The sequence below is a fragment of the Alternaria infectoria genome (genome assembly GCF_024043175.1).
Source record: "Alternaria infectoria strain BMP 0036 chromosome Unknown scaffold_39, whole genome shotgun sequence".
Taxonomy (NCBI): domain Eukaryota; kingdom Fungi; phylum Ascomycota; class Dothideomycetes; order Pleosporales; family Pleosporaceae; genus Alternaria; species Alternaria infectoria.
In genome coordinates, this window is record NW_026250728.1 from 151056 (window position 1) to 175639 (window position 24584).

At 50.2% G+C, this 24584-nt stretch overlaps 9 protein-coding genes across 9 annotated transcripts; 3 read left to right on the plus strand and 6 right to left on the minus strand.

Annotated features, from left to right (window-relative positions):
* Positions 1-256: 256 nt before the first annotated feature.
* Positions 257-1555, plus strand: CYT1 (cytochrome c1; the record flags this gene model as incomplete). Its single annotated transcript, XM_051501958.1, has 5 exons — positions 257-328; positions 463-620; positions 679-741; positions 792-1391; positions 1444-1555. The coding sequence occupies 5 exons, from the start codon at positions 257-259 to the stop codon at positions 1553-1555; spliced, it is 1005 nt and encodes a 334-aa protein (XP_051347860.1).
* Positions 1556-1716: 161 nt separating this feature from the next.
* On the minus strand, positions 1717-2412 carry J4E92_010622 (uncharacterized protein; the record flags this gene model as incomplete). Its single annotated transcript, XM_051501959.1, has 2 exons — positions 1717-2346; positions 2401-2412. 2 exons carry the CDS (start codon positions 2410-2412, stop codon positions 1717-1719), a joined length of 642 nt encoding a protein of 213 aa, XP_051347861.1.
* A 2679-nt stretch (positions 2413-5091) lies between these two features.
* On the minus strand, positions 5092-7369 carry PRT1 (Translation initiation factor 3 subunit b; the record flags this gene model as incomplete). The annotated part of the gene is made up of 2 exons (XM_051501960.1): positions 5092-5502; positions 5555-7369. 2 exons carry the CDS (start codon positions 7367-7369, stop codon positions 5092-5094), a joined length of 2226 nt encoding a protein of 741 aa, XP_051347862.1.
* A 436-nt stretch (positions 7370-7805) lies between these two features.
* J4E92_010624 (uncharacterized protein) lies at positions 7806-11482 on the minus strand (the record flags this gene model as incomplete). The annotated part of the gene is made up of 5 exons (XM_051501961.1): positions 7806-9192; positions 9238-10648; positions 10697-10763; positions 10819-11354; positions 11419-11482. The coding sequence occupies 5 exons, from the start codon at positions 11480-11482 to the stop codon at positions 7806-7808; spliced, it is 3465 nt and encodes a 1154-aa protein (XP_051347863.1).
* Positions 11483-11765: 283 nt separating this feature from the next.
* J4E92_010625 (uncharacterized protein) lies at positions 11766-12716 on the plus strand (the record flags this gene model as incomplete). Its single annotated transcript, XM_051501962.1, has 1 exon — positions 11766-12716. The coding sequence occupies one exon, from the start codon at positions 11766-11768 to the stop codon at positions 12714-12716; it is 951 nt and encodes a 316-aa protein (XP_051347864.1).
* A 17-nt stretch (positions 12717-12733) lies between these two features.
* On the minus strand, positions 12734-13876 carry J4E92_010626 (uncharacterized protein; the record flags this gene model as incomplete). Its single annotated transcript, XM_051501963.1, has 1 exon — positions 12734-13876. One exon carries the CDS (start codon positions 13874-13876, stop codon positions 12734-12736), a length of 1143 nt encoding a protein of 380 aa, XP_051347865.1.
* Positions 13877-14596: 720 nt separating this feature from the next.
* On the minus strand, positions 14597-16195 carry J4E92_010627 (uncharacterized protein; the record flags this gene model as incomplete). Its single annotated transcript, XM_051501964.1, has 1 exon — positions 14597-16195. One exon carries the CDS (start codon positions 16193-16195, stop codon positions 14597-14599), a length of 1599 nt encoding a protein of 532 aa, XP_051347866.1.
* Positions 16196-17097: 902 nt separating this feature from the next.
* J4E92_010628 (uncharacterized protein) lies at positions 17098-18476 on the plus strand (the record flags this gene model as incomplete). Its single annotated transcript, XM_051501965.1, has 2 exons — positions 17098-17731; positions 17779-18476. The coding sequence occupies 2 exons, from the start codon at positions 17098-17100 to the stop codon at positions 18474-18476; spliced, it is 1332 nt and encodes a 443-aa protein (XP_051347867.1).
* Positions 18477-18625: 149 nt separating this feature from the next.
* J4E92_010629 (uncharacterized protein) lies at positions 18626-20050 on the minus strand (the record flags this gene model as incomplete). The annotated part of the gene is made up of 1 exon (XM_051501966.1): positions 18626-20050. The coding sequence occupies one exon, from the start codon at positions 20048-20050 to the stop codon at positions 18626-18628; it is 1425 nt and encodes a 474-aa protein (XP_051347868.1).
* Positions 20051-24584: the final 4534 nt, after the last annotated feature.

Below are 24584 nucleotides of genomic sequence, written 5' to 3' on the forward strand. Positions count from 1 at the left end.
CCATGCCATGTGATGCCGCACTGCCAGTCGCAGCCTGCACCTCTCGAGTACACTCGCCTTCGCATGCAAGGCGATGTGCGAGAGCAAAATACAGTCCGGAGGCGTCATGGCAGCCTCGTCCAATGATAGCGCACGTGATGTGGATTAGTTAGCTTGGAAATTGGAAAATGGTCTCGCACCAGTTCTCCGCCGCACCACCATCGCCGCCAACCCATTGCTCGCGTCTCCCCCAGCCCCGAGCCAGCTTCCCACGACCATGTTGGCTCGCTCACCACTGCGCACGGCACGCTCCGCCGCCGCCGCCGCCCGCAATGCCTCGAGCAAACCGGTACGCCTCCCGCATGGCCCAGCATCTCCCGGCAGCTGGCGCAAGCTGCGTCGCCGCCCTGCTGGCCCGGCTGCCATACTCGGGCCAGCCCCCGCTTCCATTGAATCATCTGGCTGACCCAGTGCGTGATACAGCGCTTCGCCTCGACATGGTCCTCCGCCGACAGCGCCGCCTCGGCCTGGAAGAACAACGCCCTGCCCGCCGGAGCGACTCTCTTCGCCGTCGGCTCGACTGCCTGGTACTGGCACCTCTACGGACGCCACGTCGATGCCATGACCCCCGCCGAAGAAGGGTGAGTGCGCCCCAGATAGCCCGGCCCGCGGCCATGTACTGACGTCGTGCCTGTACAGCCTCCACCCGACCCAATACCCGTGGGAGCACGAGAAGTGGCACAAGACCTTCGACCACGGAGCGTACGTCTTCCCCACCGCACCGCACATGCCCGCCCCCTAACCTGTCACAGTCTCCGCCGCGGCTTCCAGGTCTACCGCGAGGTCTGCGCCTCGTGCCACTCCATCTCGCGTGTGCCCTACCGCGCCGTCGTCGGCAAGTTCATGACGGTTGACGAGGCCAAGGCCCTGGCCGAGGAGAACGAATACGACACAGAGCCCAACGACCAGGGCGAAATCGAGAAGCGCCCCGGAAAGCTGTCCGACTACATGCCCGCTCCCTACAAGAACGACGAGGCCGCCCGCGCTGCCAACAACGGTGCCCTGCCTCCGGATCTGTCCCTCATGGTCAAGGCCCGCCACGGCGGCTGCAACTACATCTTCAGCTTGCTGACCGGCTACCCCGAGGAGCCGCCTGCTGGTGCCGTTGTCCAGGAAGGCCTCAACTTCAACCCCTACTTCCCCGGCACTGGAATCGCCATGGCCCGTGTTCTGTACGACGACTTGGTTGAATACGATGATGGCACCAAGGCTTCGACTTCGCAGATGGCCAAGGACGTCGTCGAGTTCCTCAACTGGACCGCCGAGCCCGAGATGGACGACCGTAAGAAGATGGGCTGGAAGGTCCTTGCCGTCACCAGTGTTCTGTTCGCCCTCAGTGTCTGGGTCAAGAGGCAAGTATTTGCAGCTCCGCCACTTTACCCACATGACTAACAGCCACGACAGGTACAAGTGGGCCCCGCTGAAGACGAGGAAGATCGTCTACCAGCCACCGCCAAACAAGAGCATTCTCGACCACGTCCCCAAGCCAAACACTTCCGGCAAGACGAACCAATAGACGGAGAGGGGGTCTGTATTTGCGCGCTTCAGGAGACCCGGTAGCGGAAGCGTGTGTTTTATATCGTGTACATTGCCAGGTGCTTTCAACAATGACATTTCTTTGCGTCGTGTCATGCAATCTCCTATTTTTGATTTACTCATCTCAGACATGTTTGTTCATCAGTCTTCGTACGAGACGCTTTTTGCCAACAAACAAGCTTTGTCTATCCCGTGCCTTGCAATCTCTGACCGTAGCTCCACTTCCCCAAAGTAATTAGGTTCGCTAACTTGGCTGAAGCCCAACGTTTTGAACAGACTGAGGCTCGGGATGTTGTCCTTGTCGATTCTGACACGGAGGTAGCTCAGAGACTTGGGCTTGTCTTTGTTGTTGGCTCCCTTCGCGTACTCGTCCAGGATGGCTGGCAGCGAGGTAGATATGTACCAGATGAACGCCTGTAGGGCTTCTTTTGCTAGCCCTTTTCCTCGTGCGTCAGGCCGGGCAATCATTATCTCCAACTCGCCCACCGCGTCCATCTCCCCAGTCTCGTGTTTGCCTTGTTCCCCTGCGCCATCGTTACAGTCCTCGGACGGGTACAAAAACAGGTTCACATCCCCAATCATACGATTGGGCGTGTCGTCTATCTTGCCAATGACTCTAATAGGTATAGAGACATCCGACAGTGCTTGCGGTGTGTGTGGCGAAGTGCAGATGATGAAAGTCAACTTATCTGCATCCCGTCGCCACGAGGACTGCATAGCGTACTCCTCCGAAAGCGTCAGCGGCTCAGAAGCTGTAAGCGTTTGCAATTCCTACACACTAATCAGCCGTATATTAGGAGAGATAGGAGGCTAGGTAGGCCTTACCTCATCTTGCATCCATTCGTGGTATGTGGGGACATGGTGCAAGCTATAAGGCACAAGGATCAGACGAGGTGTCAAGATGGCTAGATAAAATTAGCCTCGTAGCATGGGTTCAGATCTTTTCACTACATGCCTTCGCTTTCGTTGACTCTCATGGCGCCGGCAATCAAGCAATATTTTTCTTTGGTGATCGATGTTGTTCCTGCATCGCAAATCAATCAGAGATTGCACAGGCGGTATTCAAAGCTGTAAAAGCCAACTCACTAGAATTCTTGCACTACAACAAATGCACACCTGCGTAAAATGGACGTCGAGTTGCGCTTGATATAGCTGTTATCAACCTCTGTCTGCTCAGTCCACGTTATAGGAAAGTTGATTTGGCGGCAGTGTAACACCAGCGACAAACTGCAGACTTTCGCATCGCTTAAAAATTGCCCGGCATGACGTACAATTAATTATAATATACCAGACGTGTATATTTGCCATGCAACGATAATGCACGTTTGGCATTACAAGCGTTTGATGCGAAGCGGGAAAGCGCGGCGATCCTCGGACGCGACCCGCTTCTATCATGTATCCTGCTCTTCCCGAGGTCCACCGCGACGTCGACCGCCAACGACTACGGCGCGCAACCACAACATACCAAGTTCTATGCAATAACATCCGCGATAATTTCCATGCGCTGTAATGGAGCCAACACGCGTTCTGGTAACGGGTGGCTGTGGCTTCCTGGGCACCGCCGTCGTCTCCGCACTCTTGAGCACCCGAAGATACGCCATCACCGTCATAGACGTTAACCCGCCTTCGCTCGGTAGCACCACCTTTACCAACACTGTACGCTATGTTCGTTGCGACATTCTGGACCCATCTTCCTTGTACAGCGTCTTTTCCGAAGCTCGACCTGCCGTCGTCATTCACACAGTGGGTGTGTTCCCTCTGGGGACGAAGCGCTATTCCATGAAGGGCAAAGGGGCCATCTTCAGGACAAACGTCGAGGGAACAAGGAATGTTGTCGAAGCAAGTAGGGAGTGCGGTACAAAAGCCTTTGTGTATACCAGTAGCGTGACTGTCGTGTTGGACGAGTTGGATCGCGACTTCAGGAATGTAGATGAGCATTGGCCCACGGGAGGTGTACATACGAGCTATGGACAAAGCAAGGTAACAAAGTTTTACTCTATTCACGTTCTCTTTCCTATGTGCAGAGAATACTGCCGATTCACCGTTGCTCTTCCACCAATTTGTATGAAACCTCCCTGTACTGCTCTAGCCACGACAACGCACACTTCACCTCCGTACTGTATAACCAACTCATGCATAGCAGGCACTCGCTGAATCCCTTGTGCTCTCCGCAAATACGAATGACTTCGCCACCTGCGCCCTGCGCTCAGCACCCATCTTCGGTCGCAACGACACTGTGTGCATCCCTACGATACACTCATGCATCCCAGCCGGCCAGACACCCTTTATTCTAGGCACAGGGACCAATCTCCAGGACTTCGTCTACGTAGAAAACATAGCAGACGCCCATGTCCTCGCCGTTGGAAACTTGTTAAATTCGCAAACAGCTGCTGGAGAGGCCATCTTCATTACCAACGGCGAGCCGGTCACGGCGAGGGACCTTTGCATAGCTGTGTGGAAGGAGTTCGGCCATGTTCCAAAGTTCCACGTCCGGGTTCCAGAAGGATTGACATGGTGTCTGGGCTATTGTGCCGAATGGATTAGCTGGGTGACAGGGTCGGAGGGTGTGCTTAGTCGGGGCATTGTGAGTGACGGATGTCGGGACCGCTATGTTAGTATTTCGAAGGCGAGGTTACTGCTAGGATATAAGCCTCGAGTCGGCTTAGAAGAGGGCTTAAGGATCAGCTGTCAGGTAAGCACACAGAGACTAAAGGGTGAGCGAGATTTAGAGTGTACTAACACGAGTAGGATTATAGAGCGAAATTAGAAGAGCGGAAGAGAAAATAAGCTAGATTACCGTAGTCTAGAGTAAGTTTGGGTACATTGCATAGGTTAATCGCTAGACTGTAACATACTTGTAACTTTTATAATTATCATAGCACGTCTGTGTAAGGTGTACAAGCTTGTAAAATTGAGTCTGTGTAGCGGTCACTTAGATCCTATGTTATCGCAGCAACGCTCTCTCACATATTACTAATGTCTAACGGGAGGCAGGTCCCCACTCCTTCACGTAAGCACCCTTAATACAGCCCAAGTTCATCTCAATACAAGCCTCAATTGAAGGACATCGCTTGGTCACTGATTGCATCGCCTATGTACACATTACCATTACGTTGTCTCGGAAGGCAAGGCCGGGAAACTGTCAGATAGCATCAAAGCAAAGAGCGACGCCCGAGCTGCGGACCATCAGCGAGACAAAGGCTGGCTCAGACGCTCAAACGACGGCTTAGGCCTTGCTTCAAGTTGCAGCTCCTGCTGACATTGCGTTGAAGCTTCGTGTGCACATTGTTACACTATCACACGCACTCGAAGTAGAACGCAAGTAAGTCCTAATTCCACCATGATCGATCTTCGAAAAACAAGCCGGCAACGCCATTCAAGGGACACATTGGAGAAGGCGGATGTGAGTGGACGTGAGCTTAGTAACCTTCGTTATTCCATATGCCCGGAGCAACGTGCTCCTAGCATGCTGGTTAAAATTGCTGTCACACAACTCGGTTCTACTCATTTGACCACCTAATTGACAACCTCTTCGGTCTCGTCGATAATCTCCTCTACGATTTCCTCAATCTCTTCCTGATGTCCATCATCCGCTTGACCAGGCGTCTCACCTTTGAGAGATGCCAGCTCAAGGTCGGCGCCCTCATCGCGTAGCCTCTGTGTAACTTCTTCGCGCCACCTGCGCCACTCATCCAGCATCTCGCGGCGAGCTTCCACCACAGCCTTGTTGGCGGAGCTCTTCTTCGCAATATCTTGTTCATCAAAGACCTTGGAGTAGTTGCGCAGATTCTTGCGGATCTCGGCTTGTTCCTCCTTGGAGAGGAGGGTCGGGGGCCGTGGGCGCCACAGGAGCTGCTTGAAGCCTTCGATGGCTTCTTCGCGGAGCAGCGTGCCTTTGAAGTCGTAGAGGTGGTAACCGTTCTCCATCTAGTGCGTGTCAGCAGAGACAAAAGAGCATAATAGTGATGATGATACATACGCGATGACGGAAGGCACTAGCGACTGTGGCGACATAGCGGCCAGTCGGGTCCCATTCAATGTCGGTGACGCCGTAGTGCTCGGCCGTATCCATGAGCTGCAAGTTGGCATTGACTTCCTTGTCGCCCTTTTCGGACTCCTCCTTTGGCCTGTCGAAGCTCATGTCCCAGAATTCGAGTTCGAATGACTGCTGCGACTGTAGAGCAGCGACAACGACGAATCGTCCCTTGGGCGACCAGTAGATGGCATTGCTGTTCTTCTTGTCAATGGTTCGGATGTGACGGAAGTTGCCAGGCGCGCCACCCTTGAGCTTCTCGGGAGCGAAGAAAGAGACGGCAGTCTTGGGGCCAACAGCGGCGCCCTGGATGACTTCGCCAGTGGTAATGAGCACGAAGCGGTTGCCCTTGGGCTCCCAGGCGAAATTGATGACAGTGTCCTTGATGGAGTCAACGACCTCAACAGGCACACCCTTTTCGCGGACACGGAAGATTTCCAAGTTGGTGGCGAGAGACTTCTTGGACTTGGAGTGGCGGTCGACCTTGACGCAGACGTAGGCAGCTTCCGACTGCCAGTGAAGCTTGGCGTCTGACACGTTGAAGAGGTTTCGGGTGCGCACAATCTCTTTCGACGGGACGGACATGAGGCCGACCTTGGCGGGGTTGCTCCCGAGCTCGGGGGTCCAGTAGCAGAAGAGCTGCTCGTACGTCTTGATGCCTTCTCTGCGGGGCGTTGCGGGGGCCCACTCAAAGTCCATGACGCCCTCGATCTTGACGGAAGTCTTGTCGAGCAAGTTCATGCGCGGCAGCTCGTAGATGGAGATGGACTGGCCCTGGGTCATGCGTGCAACATACTTGTCGTCAGAGGACCACTTGAACGTCGGCCATTGCAGCTTCTTCTTGACCGGGTTGCCCTCGGCATCGATGCCGCCAGGGACGTCAATGGTAGCAAAGGAGCGCAGAGGCTTGCCCGTGGCAATGTCCCAGATGATGTAGTTCTTGCCGTCCTCCTCGAGCGAGAGCGATGGGACGGGGTGGTTCTCGTCGACCTGGAGGGGGCGGTGGGACCAGGTGGTGAGGTACTTTTCGCTGGGGGAGAAGTCGACGAGGTTGACGCCGGGATGGGCGAAGCGCTTCTGGCGGCTCCAGGCCTTGCCGCCCCACAGCTGGACACCTTGGGCGTGCATGGAGGTGAGGTAGGTTCCCTGGGGCGACCACTGGATGAAGGACTCGGTCCAGTTCTCGCGGTCGACCACCTGCTCGGGCTGGTCCTCCTTGTCGTTCCAGAAGACGCCGACCTTGTCCTGGCGGTACATGGCCATTTGGTCGCGGCTGTCCGGGTCGCCGAGCCACCAGCGCAGGTGCTCCTTGTGCTCAAAGGGCGGGATCTCGGGGGCGTGGTACTCGTCGTCGATGCGGCCCTCCTTGCCGTAGCGGTCGATGTCGGTGAGCTTGTTGACGGCCATGGTGTGCCTCTTGTCGAGGGCAGTCCCGTTGAGCTGCTTGACCGCCGCGACGGCCTCGGCGGGCGCGCTGTATTCGACAAAGGCATATCCCTCCGTCTTGCCCGCCTCGCCGACGGGCATGTGCACGCCGTCGTCCTTGACCTTGCCCACGCTGTTGAGCTTCCTCAGCACAAACTTGACGAGCTTGGCCTTGCTGTCCTCGGGCACCACGGGCAGCCCGTCGATGACGACAAAGGCGTCGAGCCCCTCGTCGAGCCGTACCTGGAACTGATCTTCGATGTCGGTAAAGTCGATCTGGCTCTCGTCGAATTCGTCGTCGCCGTCCATGGGCAGGTTCGAGTATGCCGAGGCCATGGTTGCGGTGATGGTTGCGGTCGTAGTTACAATACAGCGGCGGGGTGCGGTTTGGATAACTTTGCGACCCAGGTAATTTTGGTGCGCGCTAGCCCTCGAGTGGGGTCCACGGGCCCGTTAGCTCCATGCGAGGTCCGCGCCAACACTTCACCACAGTCACGCCCGTCTGGCTCGCAGGCTGGCCACGTCGTGAATTACTCATTACACTACAGTACACACACAACACGCCCAAACAAAACCAGTTGCCGCCCGCGAAACATGGTCTATCCAACACAACCGCAATGCGCCTGATCCAACGTGCACTAGATTGCCCCCATCCGTCTCGTCACATGCACCAGGACACCCTCAGCCCGTTGACGCCCATCGCACCAGGCCGCACGCCGCCCAGGGAAGGTAGACACTACAGCAAGACACAACATGTAAGCATCGGCTAGCTCTACGAGCCGCGCTTACCTTCACTCAAGTCGACGTTCGGAGTCTTGACCAACCTTCCGCTCGCCGAGACTCGCTTTTGCAGCCGCGCATCCCGTTCGCGCGCTCGTTCCGACGGAGAGCTGCCGTTGCCCGCCATGATGGGCGGCAAAGACGGAGCCTTCTCTGCGCTGGGTGCGGCCTGACTGCCCACCATGGGTGCCGGCCGCTTGCCAGCACGCTGCTCTGCCTTGAAGTCAAGATAGCTTCGTGCCGAGTGGCCGAGGGGAATGGGTGCTGGCAGCATTGGCAGCTCGGCCCCGTTTTGCAGCAGCAGCTCCGCTACGGGGAACGCTTTGCGGCTAGGCTGCGCTGTGCCTGGGCGAGCCGCTGAGCTTGGCGAGCTTGCTGGTGATGCCGTCGCTGAAGGAGATGCTGGGTCGGCGGCTGCAAGCGCTAGAAACACGGCGTGTGTGCCTCGTGATCGGTCGCGTGCGTTTGCATTTGCCCTCAGAGCTAGAGCGTAGAGCACGTTCTGAATGTCGTTCTTCTTAACCGACGCTAGAAGCGTCTCCTCTGGATTTGCGTAGTGTGACATGTTCGGTGTTATGGGTGCTACGTAGGTCCGATCGGCGTACTTTGAAGTAATGAAATGCAGCCTTTGCTCTCTTGTCGACATTGGCCCCGGCTTCAGCCCGGGTTCCAGTCTTGCTTCCCAGATGGAATTGCTGACGCGGTTGCCGATCTTGAGCAGTATCTCGATGATATCGGGAGTGAAGGACGTGACATCCAGAGTCAAAGAACGCACCTTTGTAATGTGGGTGCCGAGTGACCGATGTATGCCACTGCATTCGATACAAATGATGATGCCGAGGTTGATGGAAACCCAGTCCACCTTGATCTCCGTACCGCAATCTGCGCACATTTTGTTGCTGGAATCCGCGTCTCTTACCTGCCTAAGCAGCTTACCTTCATCGCCAAACGCCTCCTCTCGCCGGTATCCGCCAGGTCGATCACCTACGGTGGCATGCCGCGCCGGTGCCTTGGAGCCGTACGTGTTTCGATGACTTGACATTGATGGACTCTTACCCGTGAGCACTGATGCAATATCTCGGTGCGTCTGTCCAGGCAGCGAGTCTGTTGATGGCCGATCCGATTTTCCTGTCGCCTCAACAGCTGTCTGCAAAGCATTGTTGACTGCACTGATCCACGACTTCATGTCTTCTTCATTGGTTGCCTGGTACACTCGCGTGTATTGGGGGGTGATGACTTCGAAGCAAAACCGGCGATCTGCGTTGCGCGCTTCCCTTACTGAGGCCATGCGGAGGTCGATTGGTTCCATGTGCAGCTCTAGACTCTGCTTCCAGTTGGTGTACTCTGAAAGCCTCCCCTGATCAAGGACGATCCAGAACCTGGATAATGTCAGCAGGCTTCCGACTGAAAGAGGCTATACCTACTTATGCCAGGCTTGCTTGTTCAGGCCCTTGGGATCCACATGGCTTCCGGGCCTGCTGAGGGCCCACAGAAGACCTTCCTTGCGGTGCGCACCCGAACCAGCTTCGGCCATTGCAGCGGGGTCCTTTTCTTCGAGATCCCTGATTCCCTTGAACTTGTCCGGCTGCGGGGCCGCCATGGCCAGGCTCGCCTTGGTAGCCTCGGGGCTCTGCGGTAACGCTATGGAGGAGGGAATGCTTGTAGATGAGATAGTCTGGGGCGGCATGACTGTGCTTTGAAACATGGGTACAAGACTGCCCTTGCGGCCAGGAGGCGGCTCTGGATCTGACCTCGACGTTGTTTTCGGCACACTGCCTGTTGATGCTGCGGGAGATGTGAGGGAGGGCACGGGTACCTCATCGAAAGTCTTTTTAATTGTCTCCAGCGCTCGTCTTTTCTCCTCGCGCTCGGTCCTCTGGATCTGAAACTCCTTGTCTGCCTCTTTGACCTCGCAGCTCAGGGCCTCTAGGTGCGGCAGCATGGTCTCGATCTTCTTCGCCGTCTCAAGATAGCGTTTGGCTTGGGCATCGGCATATTGCGTAAGGTGGGAGAGCACCTCCTGGTCTTTCCGACCTCCATGCAGGTCCTGCATAAATGAGGAGTAGTCGAAGCGCTTCAGCTCAAAGTTGCGCCTCTTGGCTTGGTATTTTGAGTCGGTCTCGGCGCGCTTCTTCTCCTTCAGTGAGTCTTGCCGTTGGCCGAGATATCGTCCTAGGTATTGATAGTAGTCTTTGCTCTCCTCCTCAAAGTCCTTGCGTTTCGTCTCGGCCTGCTTGATGTCGATATTGTAAAGCTTGTATATGGGATCAATGATGAGTTTTTGGATGTTTGTGGAATTGGACTTTTCGTAGCCCAGAATCTCCTTGGCAATCTTGTCAAAGTAGTGGTCAATGGCCGGCTGCACTGCGTTTGCATTGGACGACGAGGCCTCTCTGAGCGCGTCCATGAGGTCGGCCATGGCATTGTTGCATGCGACCTGGGCCTCCATGGCGGACTCGGCGCGTTTGAGGACCTTTTTCCACCTGGTGCGCATGTTGCCCGTCTTCTGCTCGAGTGACTTCATCGTGGCGCGAAACAGCGGCCCATCGTCGGTCTGACTGAGGTCTTCACCGGGGCGTGAGACGTCGAGCTTGACTGAGGCGGTGCCGCTCGCCAGTGTGGTGGTGTGGCTCGGTACGAGGCCCAGGCTGTGCTCGGGGATGGGTTCGCAGATGGGCGATCGCGGAGGTATCGCGTCCCACTCGCGGTCCTCGCCTGCCGAGTCGCTGACGCGAGACTCTATCGACTGGGCCGAGGGGACGCGCAGGCGGGGAGGGACGCCAAGTTCGAGGCGCGGCGAGGGCGACTTTGGGCTCTGCAGCTGGCGCGGCGTGTCTGTTGTAGTCAGCGGATGTTGGGGGCAGGGCGGGGGATGGTACGGACTCTGGACCCAGACGGTGAAGCTCGCCAGCGTCTCGAGGCGGTGGGCGCGCTGGTCATACTCGACGAACTGGAGGGGGTCAGCAGTTGCGGCGACGGAGTGGCAGACGAGGCGGGCTACACACACTGCAGCTGGTGCGCCAGCCGCCGGGGCGCGACTCGGGGGCGCGGGGCGGAGTCCATTTCCACGACCACTGGAACTGGACCGACGAGTGGCCGGCGGTGGAGTAGTCGCCGACCAGCTCGACCTGGGGGTTCTTGTGGAGGTTGGGGTTGGCGTGGAACTCGCGCGTGACGAGATTGTCGAGGTCGCGCTCGCTCGAGGCAAAGACAAACGTCAGGCCATGGATGTGGGTGTCGACGAGGCCCGTGGGGGCGCCGTGGGCAGTCGGGGGAGGCGTGTAGGTGGCGGGGACGGCGAGGTGCTGGCGCAGGACAAAGGTGAAGTGGAAGAGCAGCTCGTCGTCGCTGGGCAGGCGCAGCAGGAAGGCGGGCGGGCCATCGGCGTAGGGCAGCGCGTCGGGGTCCTGGACGAAGTCGATGAGGGTGTCGTCGCCCGGCTCGCGCTTGGCGGCATAGCGGGCGGCGGGGAAGGCGTTGGGCGAGACGTGGAGTAGCGTGCGGTTGCGGGCGTTGGTGATGGTGAGGGCGGCGACGGAGACTGCACGCGAGGGTTAGCAGGGCGAGCGGGCGAGCGGGCGAGCTGGATCGAGGCGGCGGCTTACATCGAGTCTGGTCGCGCAGATAGAGGGCGCCTGCGTCGCCGGCCTTGCTGTTGACTGCGCCCATGCCCGCTGGCAGCAGCCCGTCGAGGCGGACGAGGGGAGGCGGGATGGATAGGCGGTCGGCGGTCTGCGCGATGCGCGGTGCGCTATGCGGTATGCGATATGCGGTATGCGATATGCGATATGCGATATGCGATGTACGATATGCCGTGATCTGTCGCAGTAGCAGCATTGGCGCCGTGGCTACTCCCGCGCGCTAGCGGCGGGCATGGGCGCACGTCCGCCGTCGTCGTCGCAGCAATTTCCCTTCACTCTGCACCCCCGCTGCTGCTTCCTCGACGCCCACCATGCTTCTCCCCACGCTGCGTCACGCCCTGCGCCAGCCGCTCGCCAGCCCGCGTGCCGTCCAGCGCCGCTGGGCGCAGGTGCACGACGTCCGCTTCCTCGCCACGCACGACTCGCAAGAGCGCATCCTCGCCAAGTACCGGGACAAGCTCGAGCACAAGGCGCGCCAACAGGGCCTCAAGGACCTCGACGAGCTCAAGGAGCAGTACAAGGACAAGATCGAGGAGCTGCGCAAGCAGGCCATAGTGCCCGGCGCAACCGCGCCCCTGACGCCGCCGCCCGAGACTCCCTGGCCCTCACCTCCGCCGCCGCCGCCCGCTGCGCCAGGCTCTCCTACGGCCCCGCCGCCGGGCGTCAAGACGCTCAACTCGTTCCTCGACCTCGCCAAAGTCCAGGCGCTCCCCAGCAAGGAAGTCCAGGCCCTGTGGCGCCTACGCCACGCTGCCAACCCGCAGAGCATCCACTTCGCTGTCCCCGCCACCACCTTCTCCCAGCTCCTTCGCAGCGCCAAACAGCACCCCTCGTTCGTCCTCCCTGTCCCCCGCGAGATACCCGCCGACGCCCCATCGGCCTCGCAGCAGCCGCCTCAGACGCAGCAAGCCGCCGAGCTGCACTATCTCCAGTTCTCCCACCCGCACGTCGATACCACCACGCTCATGTTCACGACACTGGCAGAGTTCAAGCTCAGGGGCGAGTTCGCCAGTCCCCACACCACCGTCACCTTCCACCACGAGCTCGCCGAGACCCACAACTTGGTCCTGGGCCAGGGCTTGGTCACTGAGAACAGGGGCGTATCCGTCGACGACGCCAGATGGCTCGTCATGTGCATGCAGAAGTTCTACGTGCAGACGGAAGAGGGCAAGGGCCGCAGCCAGCTTCTCGACATGTTCACCCGCGGAGACAGCGCATTCCAGGTAGAGCGACTGATAGATGAGGCCGAGAAGATATTGTGATTGTACACGCCACCCGCCTACCCCCTCAGCGGGAGCACATGCTGCACTAGACACGTCTGCCTACAAAGCGGGCATTCGGGCTTCTCCCGCGCCCAGTCCCCGATACACGTCCAACAGAAGACATGACCACACGTCGTCACACTCGGATCCTTCATCTCTTCCAGGCACAGCGTACATTTCCGATTGCCGCCGCCAATCCATCCCATTGTTTCCTCCCCCTCCAGCTCGTATCTTGCCTTGTCCAACGCTGGTGTCTGTGTCCACTTTTGCACGTCGGACGGCGCCGCTATGGGCACCGCCGACGCTGCGTCGAATAGTAGCGCGTTGTTGGCGCTGTAAGCATTGGGATCCAGAGACACTTCTGCGCCGCCACCGACAATGGCCGACGTGCCTTGCGGGTGGCCGCCACCCACTGCCGCTGTCGAAGAGGTGACAGTATTGTGCACGTGTAGGTAAGCCTGTACAGCCATCTGTAGGACTAGCAATACGCCCAGGACTTCGTAGCCTGCGCGATTGTCGCCCTCGGTCACCTGGCGCGTGAAGATGTACCGGAGCCCCCATATCCGTTTTGAGAGGTGGTAGTAGCTCCCGGAGAAGTAAAACGTTGCCAACGAGAGAGCGTACACGGGTGATGGCGATGTAATGGTGTCGAGGTTTCGGAGTAGGTAGTTTTGTACGCGCATGCCCAACGGTCGCCCTATCTGTGTCTTGCTCCCACTCTGCTGTGCCTGATGCTGTGCCCGTGCCTGTTGTCGTGCATGCCACCGCAAATTCGCCTCGAGCTTTGCGCGCACTCGCCGCCTCAAGGCCGGCAATGCCCTCCCGAGCACATATGGCCCCAAGATGCAGCCGAGTATGTATCCAGCTCTGCGGCCCAGCGCCGGCAGGCGTCCGCTTTCGCTTTCCACCTGGACAATGTCTGTGTATTCCTCGCCCAGGGTCCGGTTCCCTATCAGCGTCGTCAGACCGAGGTAAAGGACTTCTCCGGCTACACGCGTCTCGGACGCATACGTATGCGACGTGCGCGCGCCATAGAGCTTGCGCAACAGCGTCGAGAGCTGATCGAGAAGCACGCCGGAGAAGTAGGCGTCTTTCTGGTGCGAGCGAATGATGTCGGGAGAGGCGGCAAAGGGGTAGGCGTAGCGCGTAGAAGACGACATGCTTGTGTCGCGTACAAGAGTGACGGTGGCCGCTGTGTTGTGTTGTGGCATGTCGCAGCTCAGCCACGACCTCGGCTGAACCCTGGAGACATCGCGTCACGTGACTCGCTCCGGCGGCTTATAGAACTCCGGTCGCGTTCTGCATATGTTACATCTAATGTATACACCAACTTACACCCTAGTCTGCTATGTTACCGTAGAAGCCTGTTAAGGCCTTGATCATCAATCTGCTTCAGACCTCGGGAGCAAGGTTCTAGCGGACCATTGCAGTGTGGCGCGATCAATTCGCGTCATGTCTAATCCTTGGAGCGTCTCGGAGTTCACCTGGGCGTCATGGGAACCTGGAACTAGTACTTGAAGATGAGGAGCATGCCGCGGTGGGACGATCTTGTTGGTGTGCAGTGTGGCAAACTTACAATGTTGACGAGTTCACCGCGACGAGCTTTGTTGCCCCACGAACCACATTATCCTGCGACGACATCATCAGATCTGAAACAAGCAAGGGAGGTAAGTCAATATACGTAAGCAGATCAACACACGGGTCTGTCCGAGACGCACTCCTCTTTCAACTGGCCCTGTGGATGGAATTCGAAACGTCTGATGCAGGCACATGGATACGGTGCAGATGAGGCATTGGGACATGGCAACATGCCTGGTCTTCTGACAACCAACTAAGAGATTGAAGCCCATATCTACATTCAACCCATTCGTTACATCATGTCATCTTATTTCGACTTTCTTGTTCCTCCATCCAATCCGCTCCTTGTATTCAGTGACCAGGTCTGCAGCGCCCTCAAGATCTTCTTCAGGAAGCCAATCATGGCTGTCTTCGTATCCCTCCCACTTGACGAGGTAGTAGTTCTTCTCGTGCTCGTGAAAATGCGCCACGATGGCCTCTACAGCAAACTCTTCCGTTGCATCCGCTTCTGCATCGTCTTCGTTGTTGTGTTCGAGCGACTGTTGTCCCGGATACAATGTGCGCATAGATGTTATTCGGCTGCCGACGTATCCGTCCGATTCAAATTGCGGCGAAGCGGGTTGTGGGGGTATTATGTCGTCTTGGTCTGATGCAGCAAGCGCTGAATAATTAGAGGAAGACGCTGTCTGCAGAAGGACGTCCGCCACTCTGGAATCCAATGGAGCTGGGGAGCCAGAGTCTCGCGCGGAAAATGGAGCTGCCGTTGGAGCTTCTTGGAGCACGTTATCAGCAGACGGTGAAAAAGCGGGTATGATGGGGTGAAGTTGACATGGAAGAGTGCTCTCGATCCCGGATGGGCTAGAGGACGGACGATCTTTACTGCTGCCCGCATTCCCAACCTCGATTGCGAGCGATGGTAAGTCGCCTCTTGTAGATCTTGCATCATTGTCGCTGAGCGCTAAGTAGTCCACATCTTCTGGTTCGGAAGGTTCGGAAACTTCTGAAAGTTCCCGTCGAGGGACAGAGATGGATACTCTCCTGGCTATTGGTGATACCGAAAGAGCGCTGTTGGCGACAAAAGCTGAGCGTGTGGTGTTGGGCGATGTCTGCGTGGGTTGTCCGACGTGTTCGGTCGTGCGATCGAACACCATAGGTTCGCTGTCTACCAGCTGCTCGTGCATGTCGTTCTTGAGCTGTCGGGAGCTTACGACGAGGCCTCTTGTTGGCTCTACACCTCTCGCCCTTCCCCTGCATTTTCCGCGTGTGGCTCTCGGTCGACCCCGTGAACGTGGGGTCGGCTCTACAGAGAAGGCGAGCGCGCTGAGCATGCGGCTCCCTTTGCTGGCGTTTGGCCCTTTGGCATTCTTTCGCAGTTGGCGACGCGCCAGGTCTTCGGCCTCGGTGCGCATAGCAATGGCCTCTGCCTCTGCCTCGAGCCTGAACTGCTCAGTTTCATATCGTTCCAGTTCAGCTGGAGAAACGAACTGCAGTATGCGTTGCAGGTCCACATCCTCAAGCTGTGTAAGGGCAATACCGTCCCGTGCGCTCCCCGGTCCGCCCGTATATGTGACCTCTACGGTGTATAGCTCCCGCTTGAAGCGGTCCTCGGTCTGTCGGCGATGGAGTATTCGCGTTCGTGCGTTCGACATAGGGCAGACGTTAGGTAGTCGTGCGGTGACAGTGGCAGGCTCCTTGCGAATGCGCCATAACTGGTCGTACACCTCGGCGCCAGGCGTGTATGCTTCCCACTCCCACTGCGCATATTTTAGTAGTGTTTGGTTGTGGCGATTGTCTCGCGATTGTCTCGCGATTTGGCGGTAGCATACTATTCGCGTCTTGCCTCTGCCTCGTCCTCTGCCACCTCTATCGCTGCGACCGCCTCTGCGCCCCCTGCCCGACATGCCTATTCTGTAGATGGGTCTGAAGCGATGCACCGAAGGCCCGATTCCCCGCAAAGGCAGTAATTGAAGCCACAGGTATCCGCGTCCGTCATGATGAGAGTTGAGCGGTTGGCATGCGGCGCGATTGAGCGGATCCGTGCTCAGGTGGTTCCTGGATTCTCCCGGGCTTATGTCAGCCACCAAGCTATACCGATTTCGGGTTTCGTACCATCTGGGAACCACACGCGCAGCTCTGATTGTTGGGCTCACAAGCGGAATCTCTACTGAACTGTTCAAATAGCTTGAATTAGTTTACCTAGAATGCTGAGCAATGATTTTGGTATTAGCTACATCGGCCGTAACTCAAGACCTCGGGAGTGAAGCTTATCTAGGTAGGTAACTACATAGGTACCTAGGTAGGTAGCGTTCACTGGAGACGGAACCGTCGAATTATCTTACTGCAAATGAACTAGCGTCACTTTAGCGTACATCCGTTAGCAACCTACAGCAAGCACTAAGTGTTAGGGCCTTAGGAAATATAAGCAGTGAAAATGTCTAGTAGGTTATTAATCATAGCGCCCAACATGTCTCATTCCACACTTGGATGTTAGATCGCCCTACGATATCATCACGAATACGATTTCAGCTCATCTAGCGAGTCCGAGCTGGGAATACAAGCTTGCGCCGCCGCCAGCTCTACTCCTCTGGAGCAGCAGACCACGGGTGTCAAGACTGAGACGGTGCATGGCACCACCGCCGCTCCCAATAGGCTAACAACGCTGCAGCGTGGCCGCACAAAGAGTAGCCGCAGGATCGTGCAAGAACAGGCGCCTGTCGGGTTCTTTCACTCGTCCATGGCCGGTGTCAGGCTACACGTGATCAGGCTCTGGCTTCGTACAAATCTCATTCTCGCCATTGCCATCATGGCCTTTCTTTGCCTTTTCTGGGGTGCACTGTTTCGTCAAAATGCAAACGTGGGGGGTCTGAACATCTCCGTTGTAGACTTCGATGGCCAGCCACCGTTTACCGGGGTCGCACCCTTCGTGGGTCCGTTTGTCACTCGCACTGTTCGCAGCATTATGGAGGAAGATGGAGTGGTGCCTGGCTACACCTTTGCGTCTCCCGAAGACTTCAACAACAACTCGCTGAACGTACGCAACGAAGTTTACGACTTCCATGCCTGGGCGGCCGTCATCATCAATTCCAACGCCACAGCAATGCTCGATGCCGCAGTGAAACTGGGGAACGCGAGCTACGATCCCTTGGGTGCCTGCCAGATCATCTATAATTCGGCGCGCGATCAAATTACCACCTCGACTTACATTGTACCCAGTATTAACACCCTCCAGAAGCGCGTAGTCACCGAATTTGGCCGCGCGTGGATCGCACATCTTCTCCAGAACAACGTTTCAGTTACGGACATGCGCCTAGACATCGCACCCCAAGCTCTCTCTCCCGGCATTGAGTTCACCGTCAACGACTTGCGCCCCTTTGGACCGCCTATTGCTACACCCGCGGTTAGCATTGGCCTTATATACCTGAGTGAGCAATGTTCCTGTACGAACCGCATGTGACATATACTAATATCTTACACCGCTATCTAGTCATCATCTCCTTCTTTAGCTTTACGTTCTTCCTACCTATCCATCTGAAGTACCTCTCGCCCAAAGGTCATCCACCGCTGCACTTCTATCAGCTTATCGTGTGGCGCTACATCGCGACGGTCGCATCTTACTTCTTTCTCTCTCTCGTCTACTCCTTTGTCAGCCTCGCCTACCTTATGCCCATGGACCGTCCTACTGCCTCCCACAATCAGCCTGCCGGTAACCCTAACGCGTATGGCAGAGGTACCTTCTTGGTATACTGGATGGGCAATTGGATCGGAATGATTGCTTTTGGCCTTGCGAGCGAGAATATGGCCATGCTGCTGGGCTCCCCTTGGACAGCGTTGTGGCTCATTTTCTGGGTCATCAGCAATGTCGCCACTGGGTTTTATGCCCTCGAGCTTGCACCGAGCTTTTATCGCTGGGGCTATGGTTGGCCGATGCACAATATCGTCGAGCTCACACGGTCAATCCTGTTCGATCTGCATCCACGAGTTGGCTTGAACTTTGGAATCTTATCTGCCTGGGCTGTGGTAGACTCAATCTTCTTCCCGCTTTGCTGTTATTATATGAAGTGGAACACTGCGCGGGTTCGCAAAAATGCAGCCAAGGCCGAGGCGGATTGGCATGCCAAGATGGACAAAGAGAGAGAAGACCCCGGCCTATTAGCAAGGGTCACTACGCTCAAGGATAAATAGGAAGGATAGTGCAAGAACGTCGCAAGTCATGATCTTCCCATAGATCGCACGGAACATGTTCCCTTGTACCCCCCCCAATCCTAGTCATCCTGAACACATCGCGGCAACGCACGAAAGGTAGGCCAAGGAACGCTCAATGCAAGCTACCTCTAGACTTTTGCCTTCCAGTCCCAGCCTACCAGCGACACCCTAGTAGCAAGTAAAAGAAACCCTCCTACAAAGAAAGACAGACCCGCCCAAACATTCGCATACGTGTAGTTGCCATTGTGACTCTGGATAATCGCTCCAGCTAGTGGCGGACCTGTAAAACTCGATATACTCACCACGGTGAAGGCCATGCCCATCCTCACCCCAGACTTCTTCAGATCTCTCTCCTGACTCATACTTCCGATTACCGCAGGCCAAAGCGCCTGGATAACGGCGCTCCCGCTTCCATATATGACAGCAAATATGTACAGGGTGACGATGGAGTTGATTCTAATCCATACGAACATCATGATACCACAGACAAACGCGAACGGTATAAGAACATTAAGCCCACCAACCTTGTCGGCATAGTAGGTCGGCAGTAGGCGAAAGATAAACCCCATGCATACTTGCACGAGAAGCAGATTGATACTTTGCTGGTAACTGGCACCAAGAACATTTCGCGCATAACTTCCAATGTAGAAGAAAGCGAAATACAACCCCCAGAAACTGAAAAAGGCACCAGCACAGTACAGAGCATATGGCAGTTCTGTGAAGCTCGCCCAGTCGACCAATGGACCGCTTTTCCTGGGAGGGAGCCGGGTACGGTACAAGCCGATGGTGATGGCATTCATGAGCAACATGATAAAGCCGATGATGCGTATCGTCCATGGAAAGCCTAAGCTGGGTAGACATTGCTGCACGATAACCGGGAAAATGACGCCCCCAGTGCAGGACCCCAGTGCTGTGAAGCCCAGCGCAAAAGCACGACGCTTGACAAAGTAAGTGGAGACAAGGGCCATGGACGGACAGAATTGCAACCCATTTGCAATTCCCAGACATACGCCCTGAGAGAGAAAGACATGCCAAACACTTTTGCTCTCCGCTAAGGTAAAGATACCGAGTAGCTGAAAGCACGCACCAGCGATGTAGACCGGGCGAAAAAGTCCAGCGTCCGTAGCACGGCCTGTAAAAGTGCCAAGGAAGAAGAGAAGGAATACCTGAAGCGATCCAATCCAGGAAATGGTCGAGGAAGCTATGCCGAGTGTGTTTTCGTAGTAGGTCTGATACACGCCGAATGACGTGAAGAAGCCAAAGGTGGTCAGGATAGTTAGGTGCGTGCATAGGACTTGGGTCCAAGCTGTGAGGCCACCATCGGGAGCGGGGCCTGGGTCGAATGAAGCTGCCGATCGACGCGAAAGTACGCGGGCGAGAGCAGGCTGGCTTGGCTTGTCGTGTGTGTGCTGTGCATCTTGATGGCGAGCTTCAGCATTCAGGGTGGCTTCTTGTATCCCAATGTCGCGCGCGCCAGGCCATGTCTGAAGGTTGCGACCCATGACAGTGTTCAAGTCTGCAACCTCCTTCGCGTCGACGCGTTGACTGGCCATTTGTGCAGGGTAATCGCGATAAAGACTAACTACGGGCGAAGAAAGACGTTTAATACCGTGGGGGATGCTGGTGAATAGAAATCTGGGACGTGCAGAACGAGTTGGTTTTCGTAAGCCTGTTAACCTTTAGCGTCTCCGGGAATAAGACAGTTGTATAGTATTACCTAATGCGCGTAAGCGCGTAGATAAGGTACGTAAGATAGGTCTATCTAATATATAGTAGTAAAGTATAGTTCTAAGATATCTATTAAAAGAATAGAAGCTTTTAAATAAATCTAAAAGTAAATATTTTTTAATAAATTTATTATAAATATACTTAAATTATTACTAAGATTAATACTAAAAATAGAATATATACTTAAATATAGAAAAGCTAAAGTTACTATTAAATCTTAATTATAGATTTCTAAATTTATTAACTTTCTAAAGTATAGAATTTACTTTAGTATAAGAGTAAAATTATACTATAGCTTTATATATAGTACTATAATTTTTAACTTCTAGTTTAAGATACTAACTTTTTAGTAAAAGTTTTATAGCTTATCTATAAGCTAGCTAGTATAAGCTTTTATTAGCTATATACTTTATACTATATAATATATACTTATTATATTACTTTTATTTTAATTCTTTTACTTCTACTTAGTATTATAAATATCTTATACTTTACTTTATTTATTTCTTTCTAGATCTAAAAGATAAGGTCTATAGCGTACTTTTTTTAAAATTAAATAATTATATAATTATATAATTACGTAATTACGTAATTACGTAATAATATATTACTATATTATCTAATAGTAAACTTAAAAAATCTCTAATATAAGCTTAGATTTATAACTTATAATACTTATATCTATTCTATCTTTATAATAATTACTATATATATAATTATAATAAGCTAACTACTTTATATTTATTATATATTACTAATAGCTATCTAGACTATTAACTAGTACTAGTACTAGCTTTATATAATTATATAATACTAAAAAAAAACTAAGTAAGTTTAGCTACGCTAGTATAAAGTCTATAAACTAATCTAAGTATAAGATAAACTTTACGCGTAGAAAGATAAGCTAGTTAGAAGATAGCTTATATTTAGAGTTAAGAATAGTAGATATAAAATCTAAAAGAGAAAAAGTCTAGCTAGATCTATATAGAAAAAGAGAGAGAAAGCTAGTAAAAGCTAGTATAAGATAGTACTAGCTTATAGTAGTAAATATTACTTTTAAAAAGTCTAGTAGCTTTAGTAGAGTTTAGTAGCTTTAGTAGAGTCTAGTAGCTTTAGTAAAGTTTAGTAGCTTTAAAAATAAAAATATTTAAAGTTAAAGTAAGAAAATAGCTTTAAGTAAACCTCTAAAATTTATAAAAACTATATTCTTATATATACTTCTCTCTTTAAAAAGACTATAGCTAGTTCTCTAGCTAGATTAACTAATAGTAAAAGAAAAGAAAAGAAAAAATAAAGAAAAAAGTTAAAATTTTAACTATATTAAAAATTCTTAGATATAGCTTATAGTTTATATAAGTATATATATATCTATATAGTTTTTTATATAAAAAAGTATACCTCTAAGCTATTTTCTACTACGTTAACTCTAGAATATAAGATTTAAGCTAAATAATATTTCTATACTCTATAAAAGATAGTGTCTTAATTAAGACTATATTCTAGAAGACTTAAGATAGTAGAGTAAAGATACTAAGTAATTAATAGTTAACTATAGCACTATTTAATAATTAGGTATAGTATATATTAATAGTGTAGAGTTTAGGTAGTAGATATAAAAGTAACTTCTATTTCTTATATATATAAGTCTCTTTAGAGGCTTTTACACTAAAATCTTATTACTACTAGTATAATTAAACTTCTAATTACTAATATCTTTAGATAAAGAAGTTTAGTCTAGAAGTATATTAAGACTAGAAAGTTTAGGCTTATTAGAGAATTTCTAGTAGAAAAGTTTAGTATTATAGTAACTAAGATAGTTACTAGCTATATACTAGAAAGCTTTAAAGAAATTAGTCTACTTAATAAAGTAAGCCTACTTTTCTTAGATTTTATTTACTTCTAGTAGAGCTATATTCTTAAATAAATCTATAAGCTACTTTTTATAATACTTACTAGTACTATCTACTACTTCTACGCTAACTAGTTAAGTGTAAGCTTAATTAAAAAGAGCTTTAGTAGCTAATAGACGTAGTAGTTAGAAATAGAAGACTAGAAATATACTATTATAAAGTATCTTATTAGAAAGCTTTAATTTATATATATACTCTTTATAGATAATATAGATAACTATATAAAGGCTAGCCTATTAATATATAAGTTTCTTAGAATACTATCTAGTTTACTAGTTAGTTATACTTATATAGACTTTATTACTAATAGAGTATAGTAGAACTATATAGTAAGTAGAATTAGCTTAAGTACTTTATTTTTACTATAACTATAAAAGTTATTTCTTTAAATAGGCTACTAGGTTACTATAGTAGTTTATTATTTTCTTAGCTTATAGTTATTAGTTTTAGATAGATAGAAAAAAATTAGCTTTAATATCTTTAACTAGATAGATACTACTATAAAGGTAGTAGCCTAAGTTTATAAAAAATAAAGTTATACTAATACTTAAATTAACTATATTATTTACCTAGAACTTAGTAATATAAAGCTAGATAGCTTAGTTATCTTATATATAGTTAATATATTACTATAGATAAGTTTTAAGAGACTAATTAGTACGCTTAGTTTACTTATCTATCTTAGAGTAGTAAGTAGTAAATAGAACACGTTTAATTCTTAATCTCTAGTAGATATACCTTTAAAATAAAGTTATAAAGTTAGTACTATAATTAGATATAATAGTAAGAAATAGTTTATAATTTTTAAATATATCTATAAAGTAGTATAAAGCTTTATAAGTAGTTTATTTATAAGTAGAGTAGAAAAGCTTTTATTTAGTTAAGTAATTAATAATAACTAAAATATTTTAATACTCTCTGCTATTAAAGTAGAATAGAAGTAGATTTTAAATAAAATTAATAATTAAGTCTAACTATTAGATATAGAGAATAGAAAGTAGCTATAAGTAGCTATACTTTCTATTCTATAAGCTTTTTATACGTTTATAAGTAGTATAAGTATTATAATACTATATAATAGACTAGCTTATTTTAGACTAGTAGTAGCAATTATATATTAGATAAAGCGTAGACTAGAAACTCTTATAACTAGTAATCTTATAATTATAGTATAGATTAAAAATATATCTCTAAAGTCTAGCGTCTCTAGAGATATAAAGCCTAGTTTAATTAATAAAAATTTAATAGCTAAGTCTAGTACTAATAAAGATAAGATTAGCTATACTAAAATAGTAGCTATTTTTATAAAACTATTTAGAAAGTTTAGTATTATATTTATTAATAGTAGTAAAAGCTTACTAGGCTATAGAGTTATTCTTATAGATAGTATCTAAAAGGTCTTTAGTAAAGTAGAGGTTATCTTTATAAGTAGAAAGATTAGAATTATAAGCGCTTTTAGATAGTAAAGTATCTAAGTTATTAAAAATAGTATTTTTATTAGTAAAAACTATATAAAGAATATACTACTATTTTAGATTTAAAGAGAAATTAGATTATATAGTAGAAGCTAGTGTATAAAGAGTAGTAGTAATTACTAGCTATATATCTAGTAAAAGTGTCTTTAGCTCTAGAATAATTAAAGTAATAGTATAATATAGATTTTTAGAGTCTAAGAGAATATTTTAGAGTTAGTAACTAAGTATATTAGCTTTAATATTTTTAATACTAGGTACGTAGGTTATTTTAAAGTTAAACTAAAATAAAAATAAAAACTAGTAGATCTAATATTAGGTAAGCGTCTTAGTAGTTATAAATATTTCTAAGTTTTTATAGTTAGTTACTACTTTAATAGAGTAGCTAGAATCTATAAGTTTAGACTTCTATTCTTTAAATATCTAGATAATTTCTATAAGCTTAAGATTATAGATATTATAGTTATATTCTATAGATAAGTATTTTTTAGAGAAAAAAGTAATAGATTATAAAACGCTCTAGCTATTAAGTTACTTTATAACTCTACTAGTAGCCTATATAGATATATTAGTAGTAATATAAATAGACTTAGAGAAGTTAAAATATTAAAGTACTAGTCTTTTATAAAAGATAGCTTTTAGTGCGTTAAAAGCTTTCTAGCACTTAGAGATTTATTCTAGTAGATTATAGATAGTACGTGCTTTACTACTAGAGTTTTTAATATTTAGTTTAACTTTAGCTTTAATTAACTTAGTAAGTAGAAAGATAATAAAAAAGTAGTACTTAATAAACTATTAGTAGAAGCCTATATAACTAAGAAAAGCTAGTAATTTCTTTATATTCTATAGCTACTTCTAGTTATAAATAGCTTCTATCTTAGATAGGTCTATCTCTACGCTCTTATTAGTAATAATTATCTCTAAGAATTTAACTCTATTTATATAAAACTTAGATTTCTTAAAATTAATATAAAAGC